This window comes from Balaenoptera ricei, chromosome 5 (assembly GCF_028023285.1).
Source record: "Balaenoptera ricei isolate mBalRic1 chromosome 5, mBalRic1.hap2, whole genome shotgun sequence".
Classification (NCBI taxonomy): domain Eukaryota; kingdom Metazoa; phylum Chordata; class Mammalia; order Artiodactyla; family Balaenopteridae; genus Balaenoptera; species Balaenoptera ricei.
The window spans coordinates 90,850,544-90,875,761 of record NC_082643.1 but is presented as its reverse complement, the minus strand read 5'-3'; the positions used below and the strand labels follow the sequence as shown (position 1 = coordinate 90,875,761).

Genomic DNA, 25,218 nt, shown 5'->3' with positions numbered 1-25,218 from the left:
TCACAGGCTCTGAAGAAGCTCCTAATGGATACAAAAGTTCTAAGTGGTTTTGTTCAGGTGTTATTTTTGGAGCCACTTTTTCAGGCTTTTATGGTACAATCCACTTTAGACCATTTTCTTGCAACCACTGCGGCCAGGACAGCGCCAAGCTGCTTGTGTACTGCCCTCTGGGGTTGGTGCCCGAGCAGACAGGCTCAGAATGCAGCTTCCGTCTCTCCAGGCCCAGTTTGGACAGCTGCGAGTCAAACAGGCATATTTGCCATCCCCTTCTTTTCTGTTTCAGTCACTGGCAGCTTCCTAATGCTGAGGAATTAGGGATGAACAGGGCAAGGCCAGGGGTTGGTTCTCCTATCAGTCTGAGTGCCTTGGTTTTCCCAGGCCTGGTGACTCAGAGGGCAGGGCACTGAGCCAAGGAAGAGAAATGAGGGTCTGGTTCCTGGGTGCCCATCTCTCATGGCACAGCTGTCTCCCGGGCAAGAGTGTCATTGTCTCCTCTCGGGAGCCTCTTTCTGCCACTTTCAAGAACAACAGCCCCACTGAGTGGATTAGGAAACCAGCAGGAAGAAGCACCTGGGGGCCCAGAAGACAAGCTATATACGTGACTGGTGGAAAGGGCACTGGGCCAAGGTCTGAACACCTGAGAACATATTCTGGCATCAAGATGAAAATTGAATTGGCAGTCCATAGACCTGCTTTGTTTGGCCTGCCCAATTTTATTATTATTATCTTTTTTATTTTTAGTGGTAAATTTCACATGAAAAATTGGCTTCTCCAGGAAAGTCCAAAGATCTGTCAGTACCAGTGCCTGTCTCTCATGCAGCATCTGGAGCCGAGCCCCAGCCTGGGCGTTCCCTGTCCAGACTATCACAGAACACACCTGTCTTATCCCTGCCTGGGGCCTGCCCCTGGGAGTGACTCCTGTCCCACTCTGTGCTCAGGCACTTTATCTGTGTCCTTAACAGCTAAGCGGGACTGATGATGACCTCTAAAAACAACAGCACTGTTTAAAGATAAGATGTCTTACCCCTGGTGTGTCTTCCCCCTCCAAAGGCAGGGACATTGGGGTGGGAGGGGTTTGCTGGAAAGCAGGGATATTTGGGGAGGCTGCTGGATTTCTAGGAAATAAATCTTTCAAGAAGGAAACAGTGGGAGAGGACACTACTTATGGGCAAAAAAGTCTGAAAGCCTTTCTCTGTTAGCTGGTAAAGTGTGAGGTGGGTAACAGGGTGGGTGAAAGCAGGATGCATTTCAGAAGGAAGAGATAGGACAGCATCATTTCGGCACAGGCCAGGCTTCCCCTTAACATAACCTCGGGTTGGGTTGTTATATGCATGAGAATAGGAGCCCAAAGGGCTAGAGTTTGTGTTATTATAATTTATTATGCATTTCAGCAGCTTTTCAGGTAAAGCCAAGGGCATGTAACTGATAAAAATGTTCCAAATGCACTTCCAATCCTTGTCAATGCACAAGTACATGTTTGGTAGAGGTTACTGGGGATGTAGAGGGACTCCCCTGTTTTCTACCTATTGAACATAACAATATTTGTGTATGTGTATATGATGTTGAAACAGTCCAACTATCATACATTTGTGTAACTCTTTACAGTTACAAAGCCCTTTCCTTATGTTATCTTACTAAATTTTCATCATCTATGAGTTAGGTAAGGCAGGTCTAAATGTTGCCCCCATTTAACAGGTCAATGAGTGACAGAATAAATGGATGGATGATGGTTAAAAATTAAACTTTTATTTCTAATTTCAAAATTAGTATATATGGATATATATATCCATAAGAAAAAATTATTAAATCCTCAGATTATCTCTGCTAAAGCTGGTATATGTCTTCCAATCTTCTTCTCTCTGTAGCTATTCTCTGCTTTTTCAGTAGTACCCCAATGGCTCACAGTTGGCTGGATATAAAGATTTTGTTATGTATGAAAATACAGTGTCTAGACTATATTACAGCATTATAATAGATGTCGATGTGAAAAAGGTTGTGAAGTTTGAAGTCATTATACATTCATTTAAATGGTTTCCAATTATTTGTCACCATAAATATTGCCTTTAGGAACATCTAAATACATAATGCTTTGGGGAAAGGTCATGAGGCCTAGGAGCTAAAGCAGAGTAGGAGACCATTTTTTAAAAATTAATTAATTAATTAATTTTTGGCTGTGCCACACAGCTTGCGGGTCCAGGGATTGAACCCATGCTCCCTGCAGTGGAAGCATGGAGTCCTAACCACTGGGCCACCAAGGGATACCTAGAAGACCATTTTTAAAATTTTATTTATTTATTTATTTATTTTTGGCTGTGTTGGGTCTTCGTTGCTGTGCACAGGCTTTCTCTAGTTGTGGCAAGCGGGGGCTACTCTTTGTTACGGTGTGTGGGCTTTAGTAGTTGTGGCACATGGGCTCAGTAGTTGTGGTTCGCGGGCTCTAGAGCACAGGCTCAGTAGTTGTGGCACACGGGCTTAGTTGCTCCGCAGCATGTGGGATCTTCCCGGAGCAGGGCTCGAACCCATGTCCCCTGCGTTGGCAGGCAGATTCTTAACCACTGTGACATCAGGGAAGTCCCGAAGACCATTTTTTAGCACTACTGTCACACTGTCAGCATTGTCTCCTGAGATAATACATATGCCCCCCTTTTTTTTTTCCATAGCTCCACCCACATTGGGTTCTATACCTTTCATTTTCTGAAGGGTGTAGTTACACATGGTGGGAATATGAGATGCCCTAAAGACCTGTTAGGAGATCTTTCTGTGTGGGTGGGGTGCTTGGGAATCACTCACATCTCTTCCTTTGGCATCTCCGACCAGGCCTCTTGGACCCAGAATCAACGGAGAATAGAGGGGAGATGCAAGCCTTCTGGATGGCGTTCAGGCTAAAGTTCAAATGTGATCAAAGATATATATTCTAAACTCTTTTTTTTGGCCGTGCCACGTGGCTTGCGGGATCTTAGTTCCCCGACCAGGGATTGAACCCGGGCACTGGCATTGAAAGCACTGAGTCCTAACTACTGGACCAAGGAATTCCCTATTCTAAACTTTAAATCCTCTTGGTTAAAAAATGTTTAAGTCAAAAGTGAAATATTTAGGGAGCAATTTGGACCCCAATTCCAATCCCTCAGCCCAGGAAGAAGCCATCTCTTTGGAGGTCTACTGTTGAAAAAAGAAGCCATACAATAATCTGTGAAGGAAATAAAAATAGAGTGACAATGGTTGTGGACCAAGGAAATGCTCATAGAAAGAGAAAAGGTCTCTGAGACCTGAATGATAAGGTGGTGTGTCCTTGCAAAAAACTGGGAGAATGTTCCCAGCAGAGGGGATGGCAATTCCTGGGGTAGGAATGAGTGATGGAAGCAGAAAGAAGGCCAGAATGGCAGGAAAGCCACCTCTTTCTCCACAATAGTCTCCTGGCCACCACCCAGGCTGTGAGGCTAAGAGTGTGTGTGTCTGTGTGTGTGTGTGTGTGTGTGTGTGTGTGTGTATACATATATAAAAATATACACACACATATATACTTGTCCAGATTGGCACCAACTTGTTAGACTTATTCCTGATATAGTACGTCCTTTTAAAATGGGAGTTTAGTCCCCAAAGTTAGCAGAAGGAAAGAAATCATAAAGATCAGATCAGAAATAAATGAAAAAGAAATGAAGGAAACGATAGCAAAGATCAATAAAACTAAAAGCTGGTTCTTTGAGAAGATAAACAAAATTGATAAACCATTAGCCAGACTCATCAAGAAAAAAAGGGAGAAGACTCAAATCAATAGAACTAGAAATGAAAATGGAGAAGTAACAACTGACACTGCAGAAATACAAAGGATCATGAGAGATTACTACAAGCAACTATATGCCAATAAAATGGACAACCTGGAAGAAAGGGACAAATTCTTAGAAATGCACAACCTTCTGAGACTGAACCAGGAAGAAATAGAAAATATGAACAGACCAATCACAAGCACTGAAATTGAAACTGTGACTAAAAATCTTCCAACAAACAAAAGCCCAGGACCAGATGGCTTCACAGGCGAATTCTATCAAACATTTAGAGAAGAGCTAACACCTATCCTTCTCAAACTCTTCCAAAATATTGCAGAGGGAGGAACACTCCCAAACTCATTCTACGAGGCCACCATCACCCTGATACCAAAACCAGACAAAGATGTCACAAAGAAAGAAAACTACAGGCCAATATCACTGATGAACATAGATGCAAAAATCCTCAACAAAATACTAGCAAACAGAATCCAACAACACATTAGAAGGATCATACACCATGATCAAGTGGGGTTTATCCCAGGAATGCAAGGATTCTTCAATATACACAAATCAATCAATGTGATACACCATATTAACAAATTGAAGGAGAAAAACCGTATGATCATCTCCATAGATGCAGAGAAAGCTTTCTACAAAATTCAACACCCATTTATGATAAAAACCCTCCAGAAAGTAGGCATAGAGGGAACTTACCTCAACATAATAAAGGCCATATATGAAAAACCCACAGCCAACATCGTTCTCAATGGTGAAAAACTGAAACCATTTCCACTAAGATCAGGAACAAGACAAAGTTATCCACTCTCACCACTATTATTCAACATAGTTTTGGAACTTTTAGCCACAGCAATCAGAGAAGAAAAAGAAATAAAAGTAATCCAAATTGGAAAGAAGAAGTAAAGCTGTCACTGTTTGCCGATAACATGATACTATACATAGAGAATCCTAAAGATGCTACCAGAAAACTACTAGAGCTAATCAATGAATTTGGTAAAGTAGCAGGATACAAAATTAATGCACAGAAATCTCTTGCATTCCTATACACTAATGATGAAAAATCTGAAAGTGAAATTAAGAAAACACCCCCATTTACCATTGCAACAAAAAGAATAAAATATCTAGGAATAAACCTACCTAAGGAGACAAAAGACCTGTATGCAGAAAATTATAAGACACTGATGAAATAAATGAAAGATGATACAAATAGATGGAGAGATATACCATGTTCTTGGATTGGAAGAATCAACATTGTGAAAATGACTATAGTACCCAAAACAATCTACAGATTCAATGCAATCCCTATCAAACTACCACTGGCATTTTTCGCAGAATTAGAACAAAAAATTTCACAATTTGTATGGAAACACAGAAGACCCCAAATGGTCAAAGCAATCTTGAGAAAGAAAAACAGAGCTGGAGGAATCAGGTTCCCTGACTTCATACTATACTACAAAGCTACAGTAATCAAGACAGTATGGTACTGGCACAAAAACAGAATTATATATCAATGGAACAGGATAGAAAGCCCAGAGATAAACCCACGCACCTATGGTCACCTTATCTTTGATAAAGGAGGCAAGAATATACAATGGAGAAAAGACAGCCTCTTCAATAAGTGGTGCTGGGAAAACTGGATAGCTACATGTAAAAGAATGAAATTAGAACACTCCCTAACACCATACACAAAAATAAACTCAAAATGGATTAAAGACCTAAATGTAAGGCCAGACACTATCAAACTCTTAGAGGAAAACATAGGCAGAGCACTCTATGACATAAAACGAAAAAAGATCCTTTTTGACCCACCTCCTAGAGAAATGGAAATAAAAACAAAAATAAACAAATGGGACCTAATGAAACTGAAAAGCTTTTGCACAGCAAAGGAAACCATAAACAAGATGAAAAGACAACCCTCAGAATGGAAGAAAATATTTGCAAATGAAGCAACTGACAAAGGATTAATCTCCAAAATTTATAAGCGGCTCATGCAGCTCAATATCAAAAAAACAAACAACCCAATCCAAAAATGGACAGAAGACCTAAATAGACATTTCTCCAAAGAATATATACAGATTGCCAACAAACACATGAAAGAATGCTCAACATCACCAATCATTAGAGAAATGCAAATCAAAACTACAATGAGGTATCACCTCACATCAGTCAGAATGGCCATCATCAAAAAATCTAGAAACAATAAATGCTGGAGAGGGTGTGGAGAAAAGGGAACACTCTTGCACTGTTGGTGGGAATGTACATTGATACAGCCACTATGGAGAACAGTATGGAGGTTCCTTAAAAAACTAAAAATAGAACTACCATATGACCCAGCAATCCCACTACTGGGCATACACCGTGAGAAAACCATAATTCAAAAAGAGTCATGTACCAAAATGTTCATTTCAGCTCTATTTACAATAGCCAGGACATGGAAGCAACCTAAGTGTCCATCAACAGATGAATGGATAAGGAAGATGTGGCACATATATACAATGGAATATTACTCAGCCATAAAAAGGAATGAAACTGAGTTATTTGTAGTGAGGCGTATGGACTTAGAGTCTGTCATACAGAGTGAAGTAAGTCAGAAAGAGAAAAACAAATACCGTATGCTAACACATATATATGGAATCTTTAAAAAAAAAATGGTTCTGATGAACCTAGGGGCAGGACAGGAATAAAGACGCAGATGTAGAGAATGGACTTGAGGACATGGGGTGGGGGGAAGGGTAAGCTGGGACAAAGTGAGAGAGTGGCATGGACATATATACACTACCAAATGTAAAATAGATAGCTAGTGGGAAGCAGCCGCATAGCACAGGGAGGTTAGCTCGGTGCTTTGTGACCACCTACAGGGGTGGGATAGGGAGGGTGGGGGGGAGGGAGATGCAAGAGGGAAGAGATATGGGAACATATGTATATGTATAACTGATTCACTTTTTTATAAAGCAGAAACTAACACACCATTGTAAAGCAATTATACTCCAATAAAGATGTTAAAAAATAAATAAATAAAATAAAATAAAATGGGAGTTTAGTGCCAATGGCCTCAACTATTTATTTATTTATTTATTTATTTTTTGGCCTCAACTATTTAGAACCCGGCCCAGTAAGTATCAATACGTAAGGGAAAGTTTTCTGATTATCCTAAGTAAATGTTATTAAATCTAGGTAGCAAAAGATGAATATGAATAGAACTTTCAGGCTTACCCACTCTTGCTTGACACACGGTTTCAATGACTGTTAGTGGAACAGATAGATGAGGTGAGCTCATTTCTTAATCCACAACAGGTTAGAAATAGCAATATAATAATGTTGGATGATGATGATGATAAAGTAGGGAGGTTACTGGTACATGTAGTTATAGTGATAACTCAGAAAGTGCCTGTGAATGGCCTAATTGCCAACACCACGCTGCAAAGGAAGAAGCAGAAAAATTACCAAAAACATATATATAGGGACTTGCCTGGTGGCACAGTGGTTAAGAATCCGCCTGCCAATGCAGGGGACATGGTCCGGGAAGATCCCACATGCTGCGGAGCAACTAAGCCCGTGCGCCGCATCTACTGAGCCTATGCTCTAGAACCTGCAAGCCACAACTACTGAGCCCATGTGCCACAACTAAGGACGCCCGCGTGCCTAGAGCCTGTGCTCCTCAATAAGAGGAGCCGCCGTAACTAGAGAAAGCCCGTGCACAGCAACGAAGACCCAACGCAGCCAAAAATGAAAAGAGAAGTAAATAAATAAATTTATAAAAAATTTTTTAAAATGTATATATATGCGTGTGTGTATATATATACACACACATATACATACAGATATATACACACAGATACACATATGCACACAGGAAAAATTTTAAAGCGCAGTAGCAGTCTGGACCTATTTAGGATATAAAAACAACTCTGAAGCGCTTAAGGAGTTATGGGATTGTCATTGGATTTCGTAAAATGATCATAAGTCAATAAGCCATGAGGAGGTTGTTATATTCAGTTTGTTCCCAGCAGGAAAGTCTGTGTGTTCTGTTTTAAAAGTTTATCACATAATTGGTGTTAGAGGAGGTAATAGAGAGGACGTGACCGCCATTTGACCCACGAGCTGGACCCAGGCAACTGGGGGCTCCTCACCCCTTCCCCTGTCCTTGGAATGTACATTCTGCCAACTGTTCCCACGGTGGGAACAGTTTCAAGGACACAGCCTGGGAGAGTAAAGTGTTGTTGAGACCATCTGGGTGGTATATGGGACTGAGTCCATTTAAGGCTTCCATATAAACTTGTAAGATTCTGGCGGGTGGCTGCAGAAATCTACTTGTCCTGCAGCTGCCCAAGACAAGCCTCATGTGTGAGTTCCCTAGCTTATTAAACCTGCCACCTATCAATCTGAAGTGGCTGCCTCTTTGGTCTCTCCCTGCCCCTGTGTATGGGGCCAATTGACGAACCAACAATTGGTTAAGCATCCTGGACAGAGCAAGCCACATAAAAGTACTAGCTCTGCTGATGATTAAACATTTATGTGACATAGCCAGTAAGTGGCTCAAACTTACTGGCTTTAAAAGGATTCAACTCAGTGACATAACTCAGAACGTACCCTCTTCCCTGCTTTCCTCCCTAATACCAATGAAATTTTTAATTGTGACATATTCATAGAAAAAAATACACAAGATTAGTATAACTCAAGGATTTATCACAGAACAAACAGCTACAACCAAGAAGGAGACTGTCAACACCTCAGAACTCCCCTAATATCCCTTCATTCTTACTCCCTCCTTCCCACCAAAGTGACCTTTACCTGACTTCTTTTTTTGGCAGTGCTGCGCAGCTTGTGGGATCTTAGTTCCCTGACCAGGGATCAAACCCATGCCCCCTGCAGTGGAAGGACCAAGTCCTAACCACTGGACCGCCAGGGAATTCCCAGTTTTTGCTTCTTTTCTTCAGAGTTTTACCACTTACGCATGCATTATTGAACACTAAGATTTAGTTTTGACTGGTTTGGGACTTTTCTATAAGTAGAATCAAACAGTATGAACCTTTAGTTCTTTTTTTTTAATAAATTTATTTATTTATTTATGGCTGCTTTGGGTCTTCGTTTCTGCGCGCGGGGGCTACTCTTCGTTGCGGTGCGCAGGCTTCTCATTGCGGTGGCTTCTCTTGTTGTGGCGCACGGGCTTAGTTGCTGTGCGGCATGTAGGGATCTTCCCCAGACCAGGGATCGAACCCGTGTCCCCTGCATTGGCAGGAGGATTCTTAACCACTGCGCCACCAGGGAAGTCCCGAACCTTTAGTTCTTTAACTTAACATTATGTTTGTGAGATGAGACTTATCCATTTAGTTCCATGGAACAATAAATAAATGGTTCATTTTCATTGATGAATATTATTTGACAACTTTTGACTACAAAGAATGGCAATTTCATAATAGTATTTCATTGTAGGAGTGTTTCACAGTTAATATTCCATTCTATGAATGGAAATGGACATCCAAGCCATTTTGTGGGCTATTTTGTGTATGCCTTTTGGTGAACATAGGTGCACCTTTCTCTTGGGCAGAGGCCTGGGAGTGGACGTATATACACTGGGTTTAAATCTCACCGTGGTTCAATTTGCATTCCCCTCAATTATGATAAATAAACCTTTAATGTGTTTATTAACGATCTTCATTTGTGAAGTCCCTGTTCTAGTCTTGACCATTTTTCTTTTTTTTTTTTGGCCGCGCTGCGCGGCTTGCAGGATCTGAGTTCCCTGACCAGGGATCGAACCTGCGCCCCCTGCAGTGGACGCATGGAGTCCTAACCACTGGACCGCCAGGGAATTCCTGATCATTTTTCAATTGAATTCTTTTTTCTTGAGATACAGGCATTCTTTACATATTTTGGAATAAGCTTTTAGTCAATTATATGTGTTCCAAATCTTTCCCTTGACTCTGGTTGGCCTTTTCACTCTCTCAAAATATCTTTTTCTTTATGGTTAATGCATCCTGTATTCTATTGAAGAAGTCTTTTCCTACCTTGAGTTCATGACTATTTGCCTATTTTGTCTTCTAGAAGTCCTATTGTTTTGCCTTTTACCTCTAGATAAATTCTTGTGTGGCGGAGGCAGAGTGTGGGTGTATAGGTGGAGAATATTACATTTGCTCCCACTTGGATATCCATTTATTGCAGATTTTCTTTACCCTACTGCTCTGCAGTGATATTGTTGTAAAGCAAGTATCCATATGTGTTTCTGAGTTCTCTGTCTTATTTCATCCCTTTCATCACACAAGTCCTCTGGGCAACCAAGTATCTGTATAAGGAAAATGAGGTAAGAAAGTAGCAAAAAACTTTGCTGATTCTGTGGTTGAAATTTGTTAACTGGGTTAAGATCTTAATTCTGCCACCTACTAGTCCTATAACATTAGGGTAAGTTGTTTGACTTCTCTGGGGCCCCGTTTCCTGGCCTTTATATCTAGCTCATAATATTATAAGGATTAATGACTTTGTATATGTAAAATGTTTACAACAGTAATTGCACACAGTAAGCACTCAATAAAGGACCTTAAAAGTCCTCATCATAAGAAAAAAATCTTGTAACTTTGTATGGGGATGGATGTTAGCCAGACTTATTGTAGTGATCATTTCACTTTATATGCAAATAGTGAATCATTGTGTTGTACACCTGAAACTAATATAATGTTATATGTCAATTATACCTCAATTTAAAAAGTAAAAAAGCTACTAATACACACCACATTAGGCTGAATGAATCAAGTCTTTCACAAGATAGCACATATTCTACAATTCCCTTTTTTTGGAGTTTGAGAACAGAAAAAACTAATCTCTGGTGGAAAACAGTTGTAAGCATCATGCCTTTTGGGGAGGGAAAGTTTAGATTTATTGGGAAGAGGTATGAGGGGATTTCTCAGGATGGTAGAAATACTCTATATCTTGATAGGAGTTTGAGTTTCACAAGCATACGTACTTGTCAAAATGTACAATTCACATCCATTTACATAAATTTTACCTAGAAAATAAACCAGAAAGAAATATTGAACTCTTGTTAATAATATGCATGCTGAAGAATTTATAGCTGAAGTGAACTGATGAAAAATTAAGCAAAAAATAGTGGACTAATAGAAGAACTGATAGATGGATAGATATGTAATGAAAGCAAGTAGTATAGTAAAATATTTATTACTAAATCTAGGTAGTATGTATATAGGTGTTCAGTGTAAAAATATTTCCACTTTTCTGCATGTTTAAAAATGCTTATGGGGAATTCCCTCTTGGTCCACTGGTTAGGACTCCACGTTTCCCCTGCAGGGGGCATGGGTTTGAACCCTGGTCGGGGAACTGAGATCCTACAAACCGTGCGGTGCAACCAAAAAAATAAAAAATTTTAAAAAAATTAAAATGTTTATAATAAAAGTATAAATAAATGGAACACATGTATAGATAATGTAAATTACCCTACATATGTAAAATATTATAAATAAATGTAAAATACTTGGCTGTGGCCAAAAGAAAAAAAAAAAGCAGTCATGATCTCTAATCTGCAATTTAAAAACTCATTTAATGCCCTAGCCTGATGTATAAAATCAAATTTATTCCACTTACTACCAATATTTATACATTTTTACAGTAGAAATATCAACAAGTTTGATTATAGGATGCTGCCCAGGTCCCATTAGAGTATCTGCATCTTTCGAAAAATGTAAATTCCTAAATTCTGAAATACATCTGGCCCCAGAGACTCAGTAAGGGATGTGGACATATATTAGCTCAGAGTGTTGTAGCTTTGGGCAAGACACTATGTGGTTTAATGGTGGGCCTCAGATCCACCTTAATAATATCATCTAATTCAGTCAATTCTACTTTATAGGACAACAGCAGGCAAACAATGTATGCTGAAGGAAAGTAGTTTAGAAGTTTACGGGTAAACATAGGTTGTACTTTAGAATGCTAAATGGTGATAGTATCAAATTTGGAATGAAGATAGGAAAATATGTTCCGCTAAAGGGACAGATTCTAGAGTTATATGCACACACACCATCCACCCTTTCTCTTCACTGTACAAAGTAATACAAAAACCCTACAATCTCAAACTAGACTCAAACAGATATCATCCCTGATCTATAAATGAAATCCCTTCCCATTAAAAAAAAAAAAAAAAAAAGCTTCCTGATTGAAACAGCATTTTGCCTTTTCAACTGGAACATAAAAGGGAGACCTGAGACCTTCTCCAAGTTTTTGAAATTCCCGTCTGTCAGCTCCTTGTTGGGAGTGATATGAAGGCAATGTGAACACAGTTAGATCCATACCCCATATAAAGCCCACAGTTACTGGGGGAGGCTCAGCGGGATGAGTGTCCAATTAAGGCCTGCCCTAATTGGGAAGGGAATTAAGGGAACCCCCCCCGAGATGAATCTGCAGGCTGCCTAGGGCTGGAGGCGGAGCTGAGCCCAGGAAGCACCTGCCAGTGAATGCCTATCACTGGTGGACTCTGCTTTAGAAGTCACTCCCTGGGAAGGTGCTGCTTGCCCACTGTCTCCCAGGGCCGGCTTTTAAGACCAGCGCCCACTGGCAAAATCATTATCCCTCTAATAAGAACAGGCTGACCTGATTTGATTTCTAGTGCCCACTCTCCAAGCAATATGTCTCAGCCCTTGGACTGATGTGACCAGCATTTGAGTCTGTGGAGAATGACCTCAGAGTCCCAAGGTTCCAGATGAGTCTAATCAAAGCTTCCCACTCATCTCCCAACACGAGAGGCTCCCAGCGAAACTTTTAACAGTTAACATGTACTGAGGACTCTTCATATGCCACGTACTGTTCTATATGCTATAAATATTTTAGCTCACTTTCACAGAGAGCGTTCATTATTTCCATTTTATAGACAAGCAAATGAAGGCAGGGAAAAAGCAAGGGGCAGAACAGGAAACTGGTCTCAGGCAGTTTGACCCCAGAGTTAGTGTGTGTAACCACTGACTTCTCAGCCCCAGGGAGAGCCTCGCTCTGTGGATTCCTGGAAGCAGCACTCCTGACTTCTTCCCCCTTATGGTGGAGAGAACTCTTGGTTTTCGAATGAAACCAACCTAGTTCCAATGGGGCACTTCCACTATTAGTTGTGGGCTACTGGGCAACTCGTAAACTTGCTAAGCTTCCCTTTCCTCAGATGTAAAACCAGGACCGGTTGGCAGCGGGAAAGTGCCTGGGTATTGGAATAAAACCCAAGTTTGATCCCGGCTCAGCAAATCCTGAGTAATCCTATGTCATGCTCGCTAACCCCTCTAACCTCAGCTGGAAAGGGAGCCACTCTTACCCCAAGGAAGGCATTGTGTGGGCCCTGGAGGAAGTGTTTGCTCCGCACATAAATGAGCTGCTGCTTTGATGTGTCATGATGGGCTCTCCCTGGGACAGGTCTTCTCAAAGCCAGGATGGAGAAACATGTGTGGTCACACAGGGAATACAGGGCAGAGCGGAAGGTGAAATAAGGGCCACGGTTTGCCAAAGCCGGGACAGGCAGGCAGGACGTTCTGGCAGTGAGATCAGCCCTCCTCGCCTTTCTCAGCCTGGCTAAGCCAGCACCGACCTGTCGCAAACCCAGGGCTCCAGCTGGCCAAGTGTCTGACTACTGACTCCAAGCTACTAGGGCAGAAAGCATCCCGGAGCCTGATAAGGCGAACAATCCTGGCTTTGTTTTGGAAAGATTTGTCCCTGAGTTTCCAGTTGGCTTCTATCTATGTCTCAATGTCTCTGACCTCTTCAGCCTTAGAGGAGCTAAACTAGAAGGTTCAGGTTCTTGGGGAGGAGGAAGCTGGGGACAGGGAGCCCCCCTAGCCCGCCTTGTCTGGGATCTCGGGCGGCCTGCGACGGGGCGGCGCGAGCGTGCAGCAGCCGGGGGCTCTGGGCGCGGGGACATTCGCCGCCTTTCGGGAGCGGGGGGCCGTCTGAAGTTTCTCCCCGCAGCCCGGCCGCCTCTTTCCTCGGCGCAGTGGGCGAGGTCACGATGGGCTCATTAAGCCGGCGGGTAAGTAGTGCCCCGGCGGCGGCCGCAGGCGGTCCTGGAATGTGCGAGGGGCGTGATGACTGCAGCTGCCGCCGGCCTTTTTGCGCAACACCTTCCCGATATATATCAGCGCGCCGAGCTCTACCTGGGTGCCTGCTCCGGTCCATTACCTGCGCAGAGAGTGCCGGTGAGTACCGCCGCTGGGGTCAGGGCGCTTCCTCCTCCCTTCTGGCTCTTGAAAGAACCTTAATTCACTTTTAATTTACTTAATTCTTTTAGATCTCCCTCTATCCTGACCTCAAGGAACTTGGCTGGCTTTGGGCTTGGAAGAGAAAAACATAATCTCCCCCAAATGTTCAGATTTTTCTTTTTCTTCTTACTGTTTCTACTTACTGTTGCTGCTGTTATTATTTCAACGCCTATGACTACACTCTTAGTAGTGGCATACTTGGGGATTCTAAAATAATAGATGTTTGGGGATTCCTACCCCGTACGAAGAAGATTGGAAGTGCACATTAACTAGCAGTGTGATCTGAGGGAGGTCCCTGTGTGCCCCTGGGCTGCAGTTTCTCCCTCTTTACAAGAAGGGGAACAGAATGGTCTGTCTTTTCTGCTGTCTTTCCTTCGCTGAAAATTCCAGGTTTGGGTGGCTGTCTGGTGATGCCGTGCCTCCCCCAGTGTGACTTCCACGTGCTACTGTTCTAGTTTGCAGGGTTATTTATCTAAAGTGACTTGCAAGATACAGTCCTGGTTTGCTGGTCCCATCAGGGCAGGCAGCATCAGACAGCCTTCCGCTTGTCTTTGGAAAACAGAGCCCACAATTTTTCAGTGTTTTCGGAGTCAAGGTACCAGGCTGGTGGGCTGGGGAGATGTGTGCAAGGTTGTGTTGGGGAGCTCAAGCATCTCCAGGTCAGAAAGGGAGGCATGTGGAGTGGAGTTAATTCAGTCTTCAGATTCCCTGGGTAGCTGGTACTGAGGTGAAGAAAGTCTCTCCTTTTCCCTTAGTGAGGAGGCAACTTTCTCAAACTTGTTGATTTCACAGAGGTGGCTTGTGGATTTCATCACTTAGAATCCCCTCTTCCTGCCTGTTTAGGTTCACCAAGAGATTTGTGTTAGCTCTGCTTGCTCCAGCCCTGTTTGACTTCTTCCTTTCCTGGCTCCTGTGCTGGAATTCTTTAACCTGTTTTCTGTTGAGTGTTCTTGAAAAAGTTGTGCCTCATGGCAGTAACCATTGTTTCAGATTGTTAAGTGTGTTTGAATCTCTCACCCCTGCCAGCCAACTAGCTGATAATGATCTCTTCTCTATTTTTTGTAACTTTGGGAACTGCATGCTTTGTAAAGGTTTGGGTGTTAAACTGCCCCCTCCAAAATCCACCCTAAGTCACTCAACTGTTTCACTGAAACAAGTCCCCAGTGGTGGGAGGATGGATGTCTGGGTTATTGCTGTTAGACACGAATCGGACATAAATGTAGCCTGAATTCACTTTAATGAAGAAAACATCTTCTCGGGATCAGTGATTTAGAATAAAATTTTAATTTTTAGCTACCTTCCACCCCGCCTTCCTCCCGCCTTCCCCCCAACTCCACCCTGGGGACAGAAAGGCAGTATCATCTGGGAGTAGTCAGGGCATCCCAGAGAATTAATTCATCCCAGTGAATTTAAAAATGCAAAACAGTACAGAAAGAAGGCTGCAAAAAGATTGCAAGATATTTATAGATGCTTATCTTTTATAAATTAACCCTTTTAAACCTCTGCCCCCCAAATTACAAAATAATTGATAGGGTTATAAGTTAATTGCAGGATTTATTCTAAAATATCATAAATACAGATTGGAAGTGCAATATGAGGGAGGGTGTGGTTTGGTCAGAGGGCCTTAGTTTAAAGCAGTAGGGTAAACATCTTTTTAAAATCCTATTAGTGCATATCTTCGAAAGTCTAAAGCCATTCATCAAGGTAAAACTGAGCCAATTGATTCTGTGTCTCACATGCCTCCCTCCTCCACCACCGTGTTCTCTGGGGATTATTTTGCTTTATGATGGCTAGAGGAAGCTGAAGGAAAGTAACCACTGCCTTCTTGGGAATTTTTGAAGTCTTGGTCATTCTTTCAAAGTATAAGATAATATTTCTTGAGCATATTGAGAACATTGGAGTCAGAATACCCATGCTTGAGTTGTCTCTGAAGGCTTAGTGCGATTTGAAGCAATTCATTTCTTTGTGCCTCGGTTTGCTTTTCTGTAGAATGGGGATAACATTGGTACTAAGGTATAAATACTTCAAGCAAATTGACAGGAATATATCAAGTGCTTGTGAGATTAAACAGGTTAATTTGTGAACAGGGCTTACTGCAGTGCCTGGCACAAATCACTCAGTAAGTATTTGGCTGGCAGACACTGTCTACACTGTCCTGCGTGCTGGGAGCTCAAGGTCATTCTCCCTGTGCTTGTGGAGGCCACAGCCCGGTGGGAAAATGCCTGCGTATTGAGGTCTCTCAGCAGGACGATGCCCCGTGCCTCCTTCCTCCTCTCCCCACTTCTTCAGATGGCCTTGAGCTGCTGCTATTCTGATCGCAGGTGTCCCCAGAACAGGTCCTGGTTGGAGAGGCTCAAACAATGCAGAGCATAGCGGTTGGGTGACTTCCAGGTGCCCTACATTTCCCTCCTGCCCAGGTCTGAGAAGGCTGAGCAGTTTATTTTCCTTGGCCTACAAGAGTTCCTCTTGGCATTGGGTACACATGTGGATGCAGGAAATTGAGCCAAAAGAGTTATCAATACAGCCAGCTCAATTATAAGGGAGGAGCTTGGGGCGGGGGCAAGGGAGCAGATGTGCAGTCATAGTCACTAATCTTGTGCCTGGGCAATAAAAAACACTTTTCTGGGTATTAGTACCAAACTGCCAAAAGGGATGACTTTACCCTTCTCTGCTTTTGGCAGGTAGCAGGAGAGTGCTAGAGTACAACCTTGGGGGAAGTCGCGGAGAGGGAACAGCTCAATCAGAGGAATAAGGATGGGAGAAGGCCTTTGGAGGGGAACACAGGCTCCAAGGACCCCTCGGGCCCCCAAACCCCTTCCCAAGGGAATCGGGTTCCAGACAGGCTACTGTCTGCCACACCCCTGGGAGTAGTGGCCTCAGATTCAGGCTACATCTTCTGTCTGGCCAGTGCCTACTAAAAGTCTTGGCATATGCCGAATCCAGGCCTCTGGTATGCCTGAGCCTTTGTAGGGAATCAGCAGCCTGCCGTTAGAGCATCTTAGCTGGCATTTCCAGCTGTCTGAATGACTAGGCAGGAGTGACCCCTGCAGAGGTGCGAGCCCAGCCAGCTATCTCAGACACCTTCAGAGCCCCCATTGAGCCTGGACCTGAGGCGCCTTGCCGCTTTGATGCGGCCCAGAGCATAACTATTCCTTCCTGTCTTGGCACCTGGCTGAGAGCTCTATTGAAAGCCTCTCCGGCTTTGGAACCAGCAGTCCTGGGTTGAAATCCTGACTAGCCCTAGGTAGCTGTGGACTTTTTTTTTTTTTTTCAGCCGCACCGTGGGGCATGTGAGTCCTTAGTTCCCTCAGCAGGGGTCGAACCCGCACCCCCTTCATTGGGAGCGCGGAGTCTTAACCACTGGACCACCAGGGAAGTCTCACTGTGGGACTTTTAAAATTTCTCTGTGCCTCAGTTTCTTTGTAAACTGGAAAGAAGACTTCCTTATTATAAGATTTAATGAGGTCACAGATCACATAGGACACTCCCCATGGCAAAACAAACGTTAGATCCTTTTTTCTTAGGTGCTTTGGATTCATTTGTCGCGCAAATATTTACCGAGGTCCACTCAGCTGTGCACTGAGATGAAGAGCTTATGCTCTGGGGCAAAGTGGAGTTGAGGCCCTTCATTGTTTGTGATGCAATTCATTTCACAAAGTTCTGAGTGTTCACCCTGCCAGGCACTCTGCTGGGGGCCTCACCTACACTCATTAGTCAAGTAGTCTCACAACAGCTCAGTGAGTACTGTCCCCATTTTTGAGATGATGAAACCGAGGCTCAGGCTCACACACAGTGAGTGGCAGGGCTCTGCAAGGCCCTCGCCTACTGCATGGCTCTCTCTCTCCCGGTGCCATGTGACAAGCGCCAGGGTATCAGCGTACTGAGCAGCTGCGTAGTCTCGGGACTAATCATGGACTGTTTGCTCCAAGTCCTCCTTTACTCCAAATCTGCGGGGGGAGCCTATTGGGAGCGCTGGGGCTTTGCTGGCTGGGGAGTCCGGGGCAATGGGGCTCCGCAGCCACGCTGCCTAGTGCAATGGTTGGGTGCCAGGTGGCCTGCATTTCACCACTTTCCAGGTCCTGAGAAGAGCAACTTGAGCTGGGGGTGGGGGGGTGGGGGGGGAGGGCTGGGAGCCGGCGAAGGGGGGGCAGCTGCCTCAGAATGTCCTGGGCTGGGTTTGATGACTCCTGGCTGCCTGCCCCTCTGGGGGGCAGTGCTTCGGTGTGTGGACCTGCACCTCCTCTCCTTACCTGCAGGAGACTAGCACAGTGAACGCCCAGTGAGTGATGGTGGAGTAGATGAATGTACCAGGAAATGAAGAACAGTGGTCCCTCGGTGTCTGCGGGAATTGATTCCAGGACTTTCCCAGAGTCCCGTGTATAAAATGGTGTAATATTCGCACATAACCAGTGCGATCCTCCCATGTACTTTAACTCATCTCTAGACAGATTATTTATGATACCTAATACAGTGTAAATGCTGTGTAAATAGTTGTAAATACAACGTAAACACTATGGAAATAGTTGCCTGTGTGCTGGAAATTTAGCTCTTGCTTTTTGGAACTTTCTGGAATATGTTTTTTTCCCTGAATGTTTTCCATCTGTGGTTGGTTGAATCCGTAGATGCAGAAGTCAAGGATAAGGAGAGCCTACTGAACTGGATGAGGAGAAATGATTGCTTCATCAGGGAAAATTTGTAAAGGGGATTTGGGCTTCTGACAAATGGCTGAACTTGGAGTAGGGGAAGCAAGATTTCCAGGAAGGAAGAGTAGAGAATTTCATTAGAAAGTTGCCTTTGCTTCTTGGTGATGCTGATTAATAGTAAATGAGGACCCAGGACCTGGAAGGGAAGGAAGCCAGCGCAGGCCTCACACAGAGGAAGTATTCAAGGTACCCTAGCTTGTGGGATCTCTTACAGCCATATTCTACTCCTTTCTGTCCAGTTCAGTGGAAATGAGTGTCTGCCCATTCTGTTGCTTGTATTATTGTGAATTACTTGGATGTCAGACCGTAGACGTGTCTGTTTCTGAGTTCGCTAGTTGCTTTGTTCACTTCTTGAAAGAAAATGATTCTGATCAGTCAGAAATCCAGTCACCGGAAACAGTTTAAATAATAACACCTTACTGCTGATGAGAATGTCCCAAGTGGCACTGCTGTGACATCCCGGTTGCAGCTTCTTGATACCGTTGCTCCATCCAGCAGATCTTGGCCAACCCAACTTGCATATGGTGATGAGGAACAAGCACTCATCAGTAAAATTCAGGCTTGATTTGTTTCCTGGTCATGATCAGTGTGGATCCAGGACACAGCAAACCTTCTAGGGTTTCCCCCAGCAAACCCTATATGACTCCTCCACTCGCAAATGTACAGTACCTACTATGTGTGGTCTACTGAGCGCTGGGAGGAAAATCCTAACAGGGTTTCTGCCCTCTAAAACTTAAATTCTAGTTGAGAAGGCAGTATAAGTGTGCATAAATGATAGGAGAACAACTCTAGGGTGAACTAAGATTATAAGAGAGAGAAAGATGGTAGAAGGTCGCAATTTCCAAATTTTTCCTTCAGAATGCCCCCAAGAGCAGAGAGGCAGATATTTAAATCCTTGGAGGTCTGTGAGTGAGCCCAGAACAGCCAGTTGCAAGCTCAAAGCAGTTTTTTGTGTTCTGTTTTCTTTCCTTTAATTTTTAATTATACATCTTGCATTTTGTACTATAATATGTCCATGCTCATTTTAGTATGATCCTTGATAATCACACAAGGTTTACAATATGTCAGTCACTGTTCTGAGAGCTTTTAAAACATGACACACTTGATCATCACAATAACCCTTCATAGGATTAGTCAAATGTAAATCATCCACTGGCCACATTATTTAACATTCCCTTGCCCCAATTGTGTGGGTTAAAACAGTGCTCCAGGAAGATATGTCTGTCACAGCCAAGGATATTGGGGATATGGGCCATAGCCTCACTGACAGGTGGAGCTGTGTTTAAAAACTGGCTCTGTCACTCACCTACTGGGTGACTTTGAACAAGTTGCTTAGATGTCTTGGAGCTCCAGTTTTTTTCCCATTTGTAAATGGCGATGCTCATGACCCCTTTCTTTCTTTCTTTTTTTTTTTTTTTTTTTAATTAATTAATTAACTTATTTATTTTATTTATGGCTGTGTTGGGTCTTCGTTTCTGTGCGAGGGCTTTCTCTAGTTGTGGCAAGCGGGGGCCACTCTTCATCGCGGTGCACGGGCCTCTCACTTTCGTGGCCTCTCCCGCCACGGAGCACAGGCTCAAGACGAGCAGGCTCAGTAATTGTGGCTCACGGGCCTAGCTGCTCTGCGGCATGTGGGATCCTCCCAGACCAGGGCTCGAACCCGTGTCCCCTGCATTAGCAGGCAGACTCTCAACCACTGCACCACCAGGGAAGCCCCTATGACCCCTTTCTTGCCTAAAGACTAAATGACATAATATGTGTCAAGCACCAGCACAGCCCCTGGCACCTCTTTGGTACTCATTAAAATGATAGTTTTTGTTATCAGAAATCAATTAAAAGGTATTGCAGTGATGTGTGATGGAGTGCCAGATGAGTCACACCGGTAGGACACATGCTTGAGTGGCTGCAGGAGACTCTGGATTCAAACTGACCTGTGTCTAAGGCTCTACTATGTGGGACCTTGGGCAAGTTATAAGTCTCCTTGTGCTTGAGTTTCTTCATCTGTATAATGGGAGAATAAAAACACCTCCCCAAATGGGTGGTAGTGAGGTAGAGCACAGCCTGGCTCAATAAATATTGGCTTTTGCTGGCGAGGCAGGTCCCAGCATCCTGCTCAGAAAGCGCACGAGGCCTGTTGGGTGTCAGGCCCTGTGCTGGGTGCTTCTTAAGCTGGAAGGAAAGACCTGGCCTATGCCTTCCTGGAAGCCAATGACTGCAGGATGTTCCCTGTGATCGCAGAAGTCTGTGCCATGCTCTGCAGTTGCATGGGGAAAGTCAAAAAGTTCCCTGGGCCAAACAAATTCATGAAATCCTCTCATGATGGGGCTCACAGAATCAGCTTCTTTTAACTTCTAGCTTTGTCAGTATGAGTGACAGTAATAATACAGGTGTCCTGAACCATTTTACCTTTGTGGGTTTGGGGGTTGGGCTGCATCTCTTAAAAGAATATGGAAATTTCAGATAGAAGAAAATAATCACAGACAATCCTATTACCCACTCTGAACCCCATTGAACATTTCTGGTTCCTTACTGAGATCATACTGTGAATGGGACATAAGTGTGCCTTTTATTCACAATTCATCTAAAGCATTTTCCTGGGTTTTTTTTTTTTTTTTTTTTGGTTTGTTTTGCTGGTTCTTTATAACATTTTTAATGGCATGCTATTATGCTGCATGGATGTACCATAGTTAATACAATAGTTTCCTGTTTTTATTTTTCACTCTGTAAATTATAGTGCATTTTGGCCTGCATCACATTCATTCATCAACCAATATTTATTGGGCACTGTCAATGTCCCAGGCAGAGCTGTAGACGCTGAGGATGCAGTTATGAGTAAGACAAAGCCCCCTTTCTTGGTAGGGCTTACATTCTGGTAGGCCGGAAATAGATCTATTGAAGAAAAATAGGAAAGGAAACAAATAGACAAAGTTTCTGGAAAACCCTCTCTAAAGAGGTGATCAGAGCAAGGCAGGTAGTTTTGATTTTCTGAGGGAAAAAAAAATGTTCCTAGATTCCTTTTTTTTTTTTTAAATTTTATTTATTTTTTTATACAGCAGGTTCTTATTAGTTTTCCATTGTTCCTAGATTCTTAATTCCTAGAAGTGAAATTATCGGGTCAGAGATGTTTGAAAAATGCAGGGCATTTGAGGCATTTCGCCAACTGCTTTCCAGAGCTTCAGCAGTGCTTATTTCACTGCATCTTCTCCAGAGTGACATATTATACTCAAATTTTTATTTATTTTTTGCTAATTTGATAGTTGAAAGTTATCTCACTGTTTTGGTTTGCATATCTTGGGTGGCTGATGAGGCTGAACTCCTATTTTGTAATAAGTATTTTAGCCCCTTGTACTTCCTCTTCTGTGAATTGTTCGTTCCAGTCCTTTGGGCCGCATTGTCTGATGTGTGTCAGGACAAGGAATGCTAGTAGTGGACGTCCTGGCTTGTCGGGAGCCAGGCTTCCTCTGCGTGGAACCGAGAGAGGCTTTGTTGAGAAAATGGGTTATGAGGAAGTCTCTATCAAAGGCTGGGAACAATGTGGTTCTGACAAAGGGTCGTTAATCCAGGCAGCATGGCATAGTAATCATTGCTACTATTTACCGGGCACTTTCTAGGCGTCACCATTAATCTCATAACCCTGCAAAGCATGAAGAATTGTCCCCATTTTATAGATGGCTCAGAGGCATAAAGGGACTTGCCTAAACACACACCCACTGAGAAGTGGCTCCTGTGGGATTTGAACCAGATCTAATGTGTCACGCTTCTCATAGAAGACCCAGCAGCAGGTAAAGCAGGTAGAATGTGTATGAGCGTATACATAGACGTTAAGTCCACTGGATGAGGTTTGGCGCAGATCTGCACTTGAACTTGTCCCTTAATGAGCAGCAGGTGGGGAGCCCATTGGAGGGTTGTGAGGACTTGGTGGTACCACAGGTTGATGAAGATGAATGGGTTCGTGTTCCCTTTCTGACTAAAGGAGAGAGTCAAGACAGAGGCCAAGACAGATGTTAGAGCAATCAAAGGAGGCTCAACTGATGTATAGATTTGTGGCTTTGGAAAAGTTGGAAACAGTGGTTTGACTTAGTGACAGCCTGGGTGAGTGATTGAGGGAGGCCTACAGAGGTGTGAAATATGGTGCTTAAGGGTCCATACTTAGAAGGTATAAGGACGAAATCCCTTAACTCCCCCAAATCTTTGCAACCACTGGCCCTTCTTGTCACAGAAACTGAGTGTGCCTCGTTTCAGTGGCTACTTCTGTAAGCTGTTTTCCCATCCACAGACCATGGCTCCTTGGCCTGAGTTGGAAAATGCCCAGCCTAACTCGGATAAATACATCGAAGGGGCCGCCGGTCAGCAGTCCACCACACCCGCAAAAGGCAAGGAGACCGGCAAAAGTAAGTGCCACCCCTCCAGCCCTGGGCTGGCCCCCTGGGAGGACACCCAGGAGGAGACCCGGGCATGGTTCCTCGTTCCTCATGGTCTTCACTGCTTGTTTGGGCAGATGACACCGACACTCCTGTCACCAAGATTGAACTTCTGCCCTCTTATTCCACCATGGCACTGATAGAGGAGCCCACGGCGGGGGAAGACCCCTGGAACCTGCCCGAGCTTCAGGACACGGGCATCAAGTGGTCAGGTAAACGAGACCAGCCGGGGCAGGCGGGAGGGGACTGCCCGTCGGCAAGGGATTGAGGTTACTAGCTTCACAGCGTCACCTCCTTCGTGCCAGCCTCTCCCTTCCATTGTTTGAGCAAAGGTCCTGGCTAGGGGATGCCACCCAGCTTAAGAGTCAAGCATCCTGAGAGCTTCCCTGGTGGCGCAGTGGTTGAGAATCTGCCTGCCAATGCAGGGCACACGGGTTCGAGCCCTGGTCTGGGAGGATCCCACATGCCGCGGAGCAACTAGGCCCGTGAGCCACAATTACTGAGCCTGCGCGTCTGGAGCCTGTGCTCCGTAACAAGAAAGGCCGCGATAGTGAGAGGCCTGCGCACCGCTATGAAGAGTGGCCCCCACTTGCCGCAACTAGAGAAAGCCCTCGCACAGAAACGAAGACCCAACACAGCCAAAAAAAAAAAAAAGGCAAATTACATCTCAGTATTATTATGAAGATAGGTTTAAAAAAAAAAAAAAAAAAAGAGTCAAGCATCCTGTGATGACCGGGGCATGTTTTTGTTCTTTCATTCATTCATTCAACAAATGTGGGCCGGCATCGGGGTTATAACCAGGCCAGACCCTGCGCTGCTCCTTATAATCCGTTTTGTGCTGAACCAGGTCCCAGGTACTGTCCAGTGCTGCAGATGCAGCAGTAAATAGATGAGGCCCTGCCTCTGAGAGCCCCGGCGGTTGGGGGAGAGGAGTCCCCTCACCTAAATGTGGGCATCAGGGAAGGCTTGCAGAAGACAGACTATACAGACAGAACAGCTGGGGTGCAAGCAAATGCTGTACTTCTTTTCCAGGCAGGGTGTGAGGTCTGTGCGGATCAGACAGCTGGGAGGGTAAAGGAGCTGGGAGGGAGGAAGTGAGAACCACTTTAAAAGTGAGTGTCGAAAGCAGCCACCAAGGAGGTAGCCTTCCAGGATGTATGAGGGCCCAAGCCCTTCCAGGTGGGGGCTGTGACGGCTGCCTTGTGGCCACTTTGTAGACAGTATTCCGTGCGGTTCGGAAGGTGCTTAGGACAGCCATTATCTCTGACCCCACGCTTAGCAAGGGGCGAGTGCTCTTAACGGCTCACCAGTGACCCCGGTTCAGCCCAGCACAAGCATGTGCCCTGCTTGGCCTGTGTGTGCCCCAGGGCCCACTGACCCCTCCTCCCAGAGCCAAATGCTTTAGAGACATTTCACCACAGGTTTCAATGAAATGGAGTACAGTGGTAATTGCTTTGAAAACTGCAGCCGTGGACACATCCCATCTCTAGGTCCTGTGATCCATAAGATTACAGCTGACTGGCTGGGAGGGGAGGTGGGGGAGTTCCGAGCTCATCGTCAAACTTCTCAGTGTTTTGGACACTAAAAGCCTCCATGCCTTTTCCCCTCCCCCAGAGAGAGACACCAAAGGGAAGATTCTCTGTGTCTTCCAAGGGATTGGGAAATTTATTTTACTTCTGGTATTTCTCTACTTCTTCGTGTGCTCCTTGGATGTCCTCAGCAGTGCCTTCCAGCTGGTTGGAGGTATGGATGGAAGAGGTCAAAGGTCTGGGTTGGGGGCGGTGTTCTCATTGAATTTGGTTTGGAAAGTCACAACTCAGCAGGCCCTCTCCAGCTGCAGCCTCCTGGAGTATTTTAGGACTGGAAGCCACCTCAGATCATCTTGTGAAGTCATGCCTCCATTTTACAGAAAGGAAAACTGAGGCCCATGAAAGAGCTATGACTGGCTGGCTGAAGTGGCTTAGGCCAGAGCCAGGGCTAGAGTCAAGGCCAAGCGATCAGCTCCATGTGTTTGTCTATGAACACTGGACAGGAACCTGTTTGACCTAAAGGTTTATCTGAGAGATCCCTGCTGTCTTTG

General features: G+C 44.3%; 1 protein-coding gene across 5 annotated transcripts in view; it reads left to right on the top strand.

Moving 5' to 3' along the window:
• The window catches only part of SLC34A2 (solute carrier family 34 member 2), a 61,311-nt gene that overhangs the window by 22,083 nt on the left and 14,010 nt on the right, over nucleotides 1–25,218 (top strand). For 3 of the 5 annotated variants that reach the window (XM_059923240.1, XM_059923239.1, XM_059923238.1), the window contains exons 2-4: nucleotides 22,994–23,108; nucleotides 23,216–23,350; nucleotides 24,753–24,881. In XM_059923240.1, coding sequence (XP_059779223.1) covers nucleotides 22,997–23,108; nucleotides 23,216–23,350; nucleotides 24,753–24,881 — 376 coding nt within the window. In that variant the 5' untranslated portion in view covers nucleotides 22,994–22,996. Of the gene's footprint in view, nucleotides 1–13,837; nucleotides 13,952–22,993; nucleotides 23,109–23,215; nucleotides 23,351–24,752; nucleotides 24,882–25,218 lie in introns of those variants that run through there. The other 2 variants (XM_059923237.1, XM_059923241.1) reach the window with 2 other exon arrangements.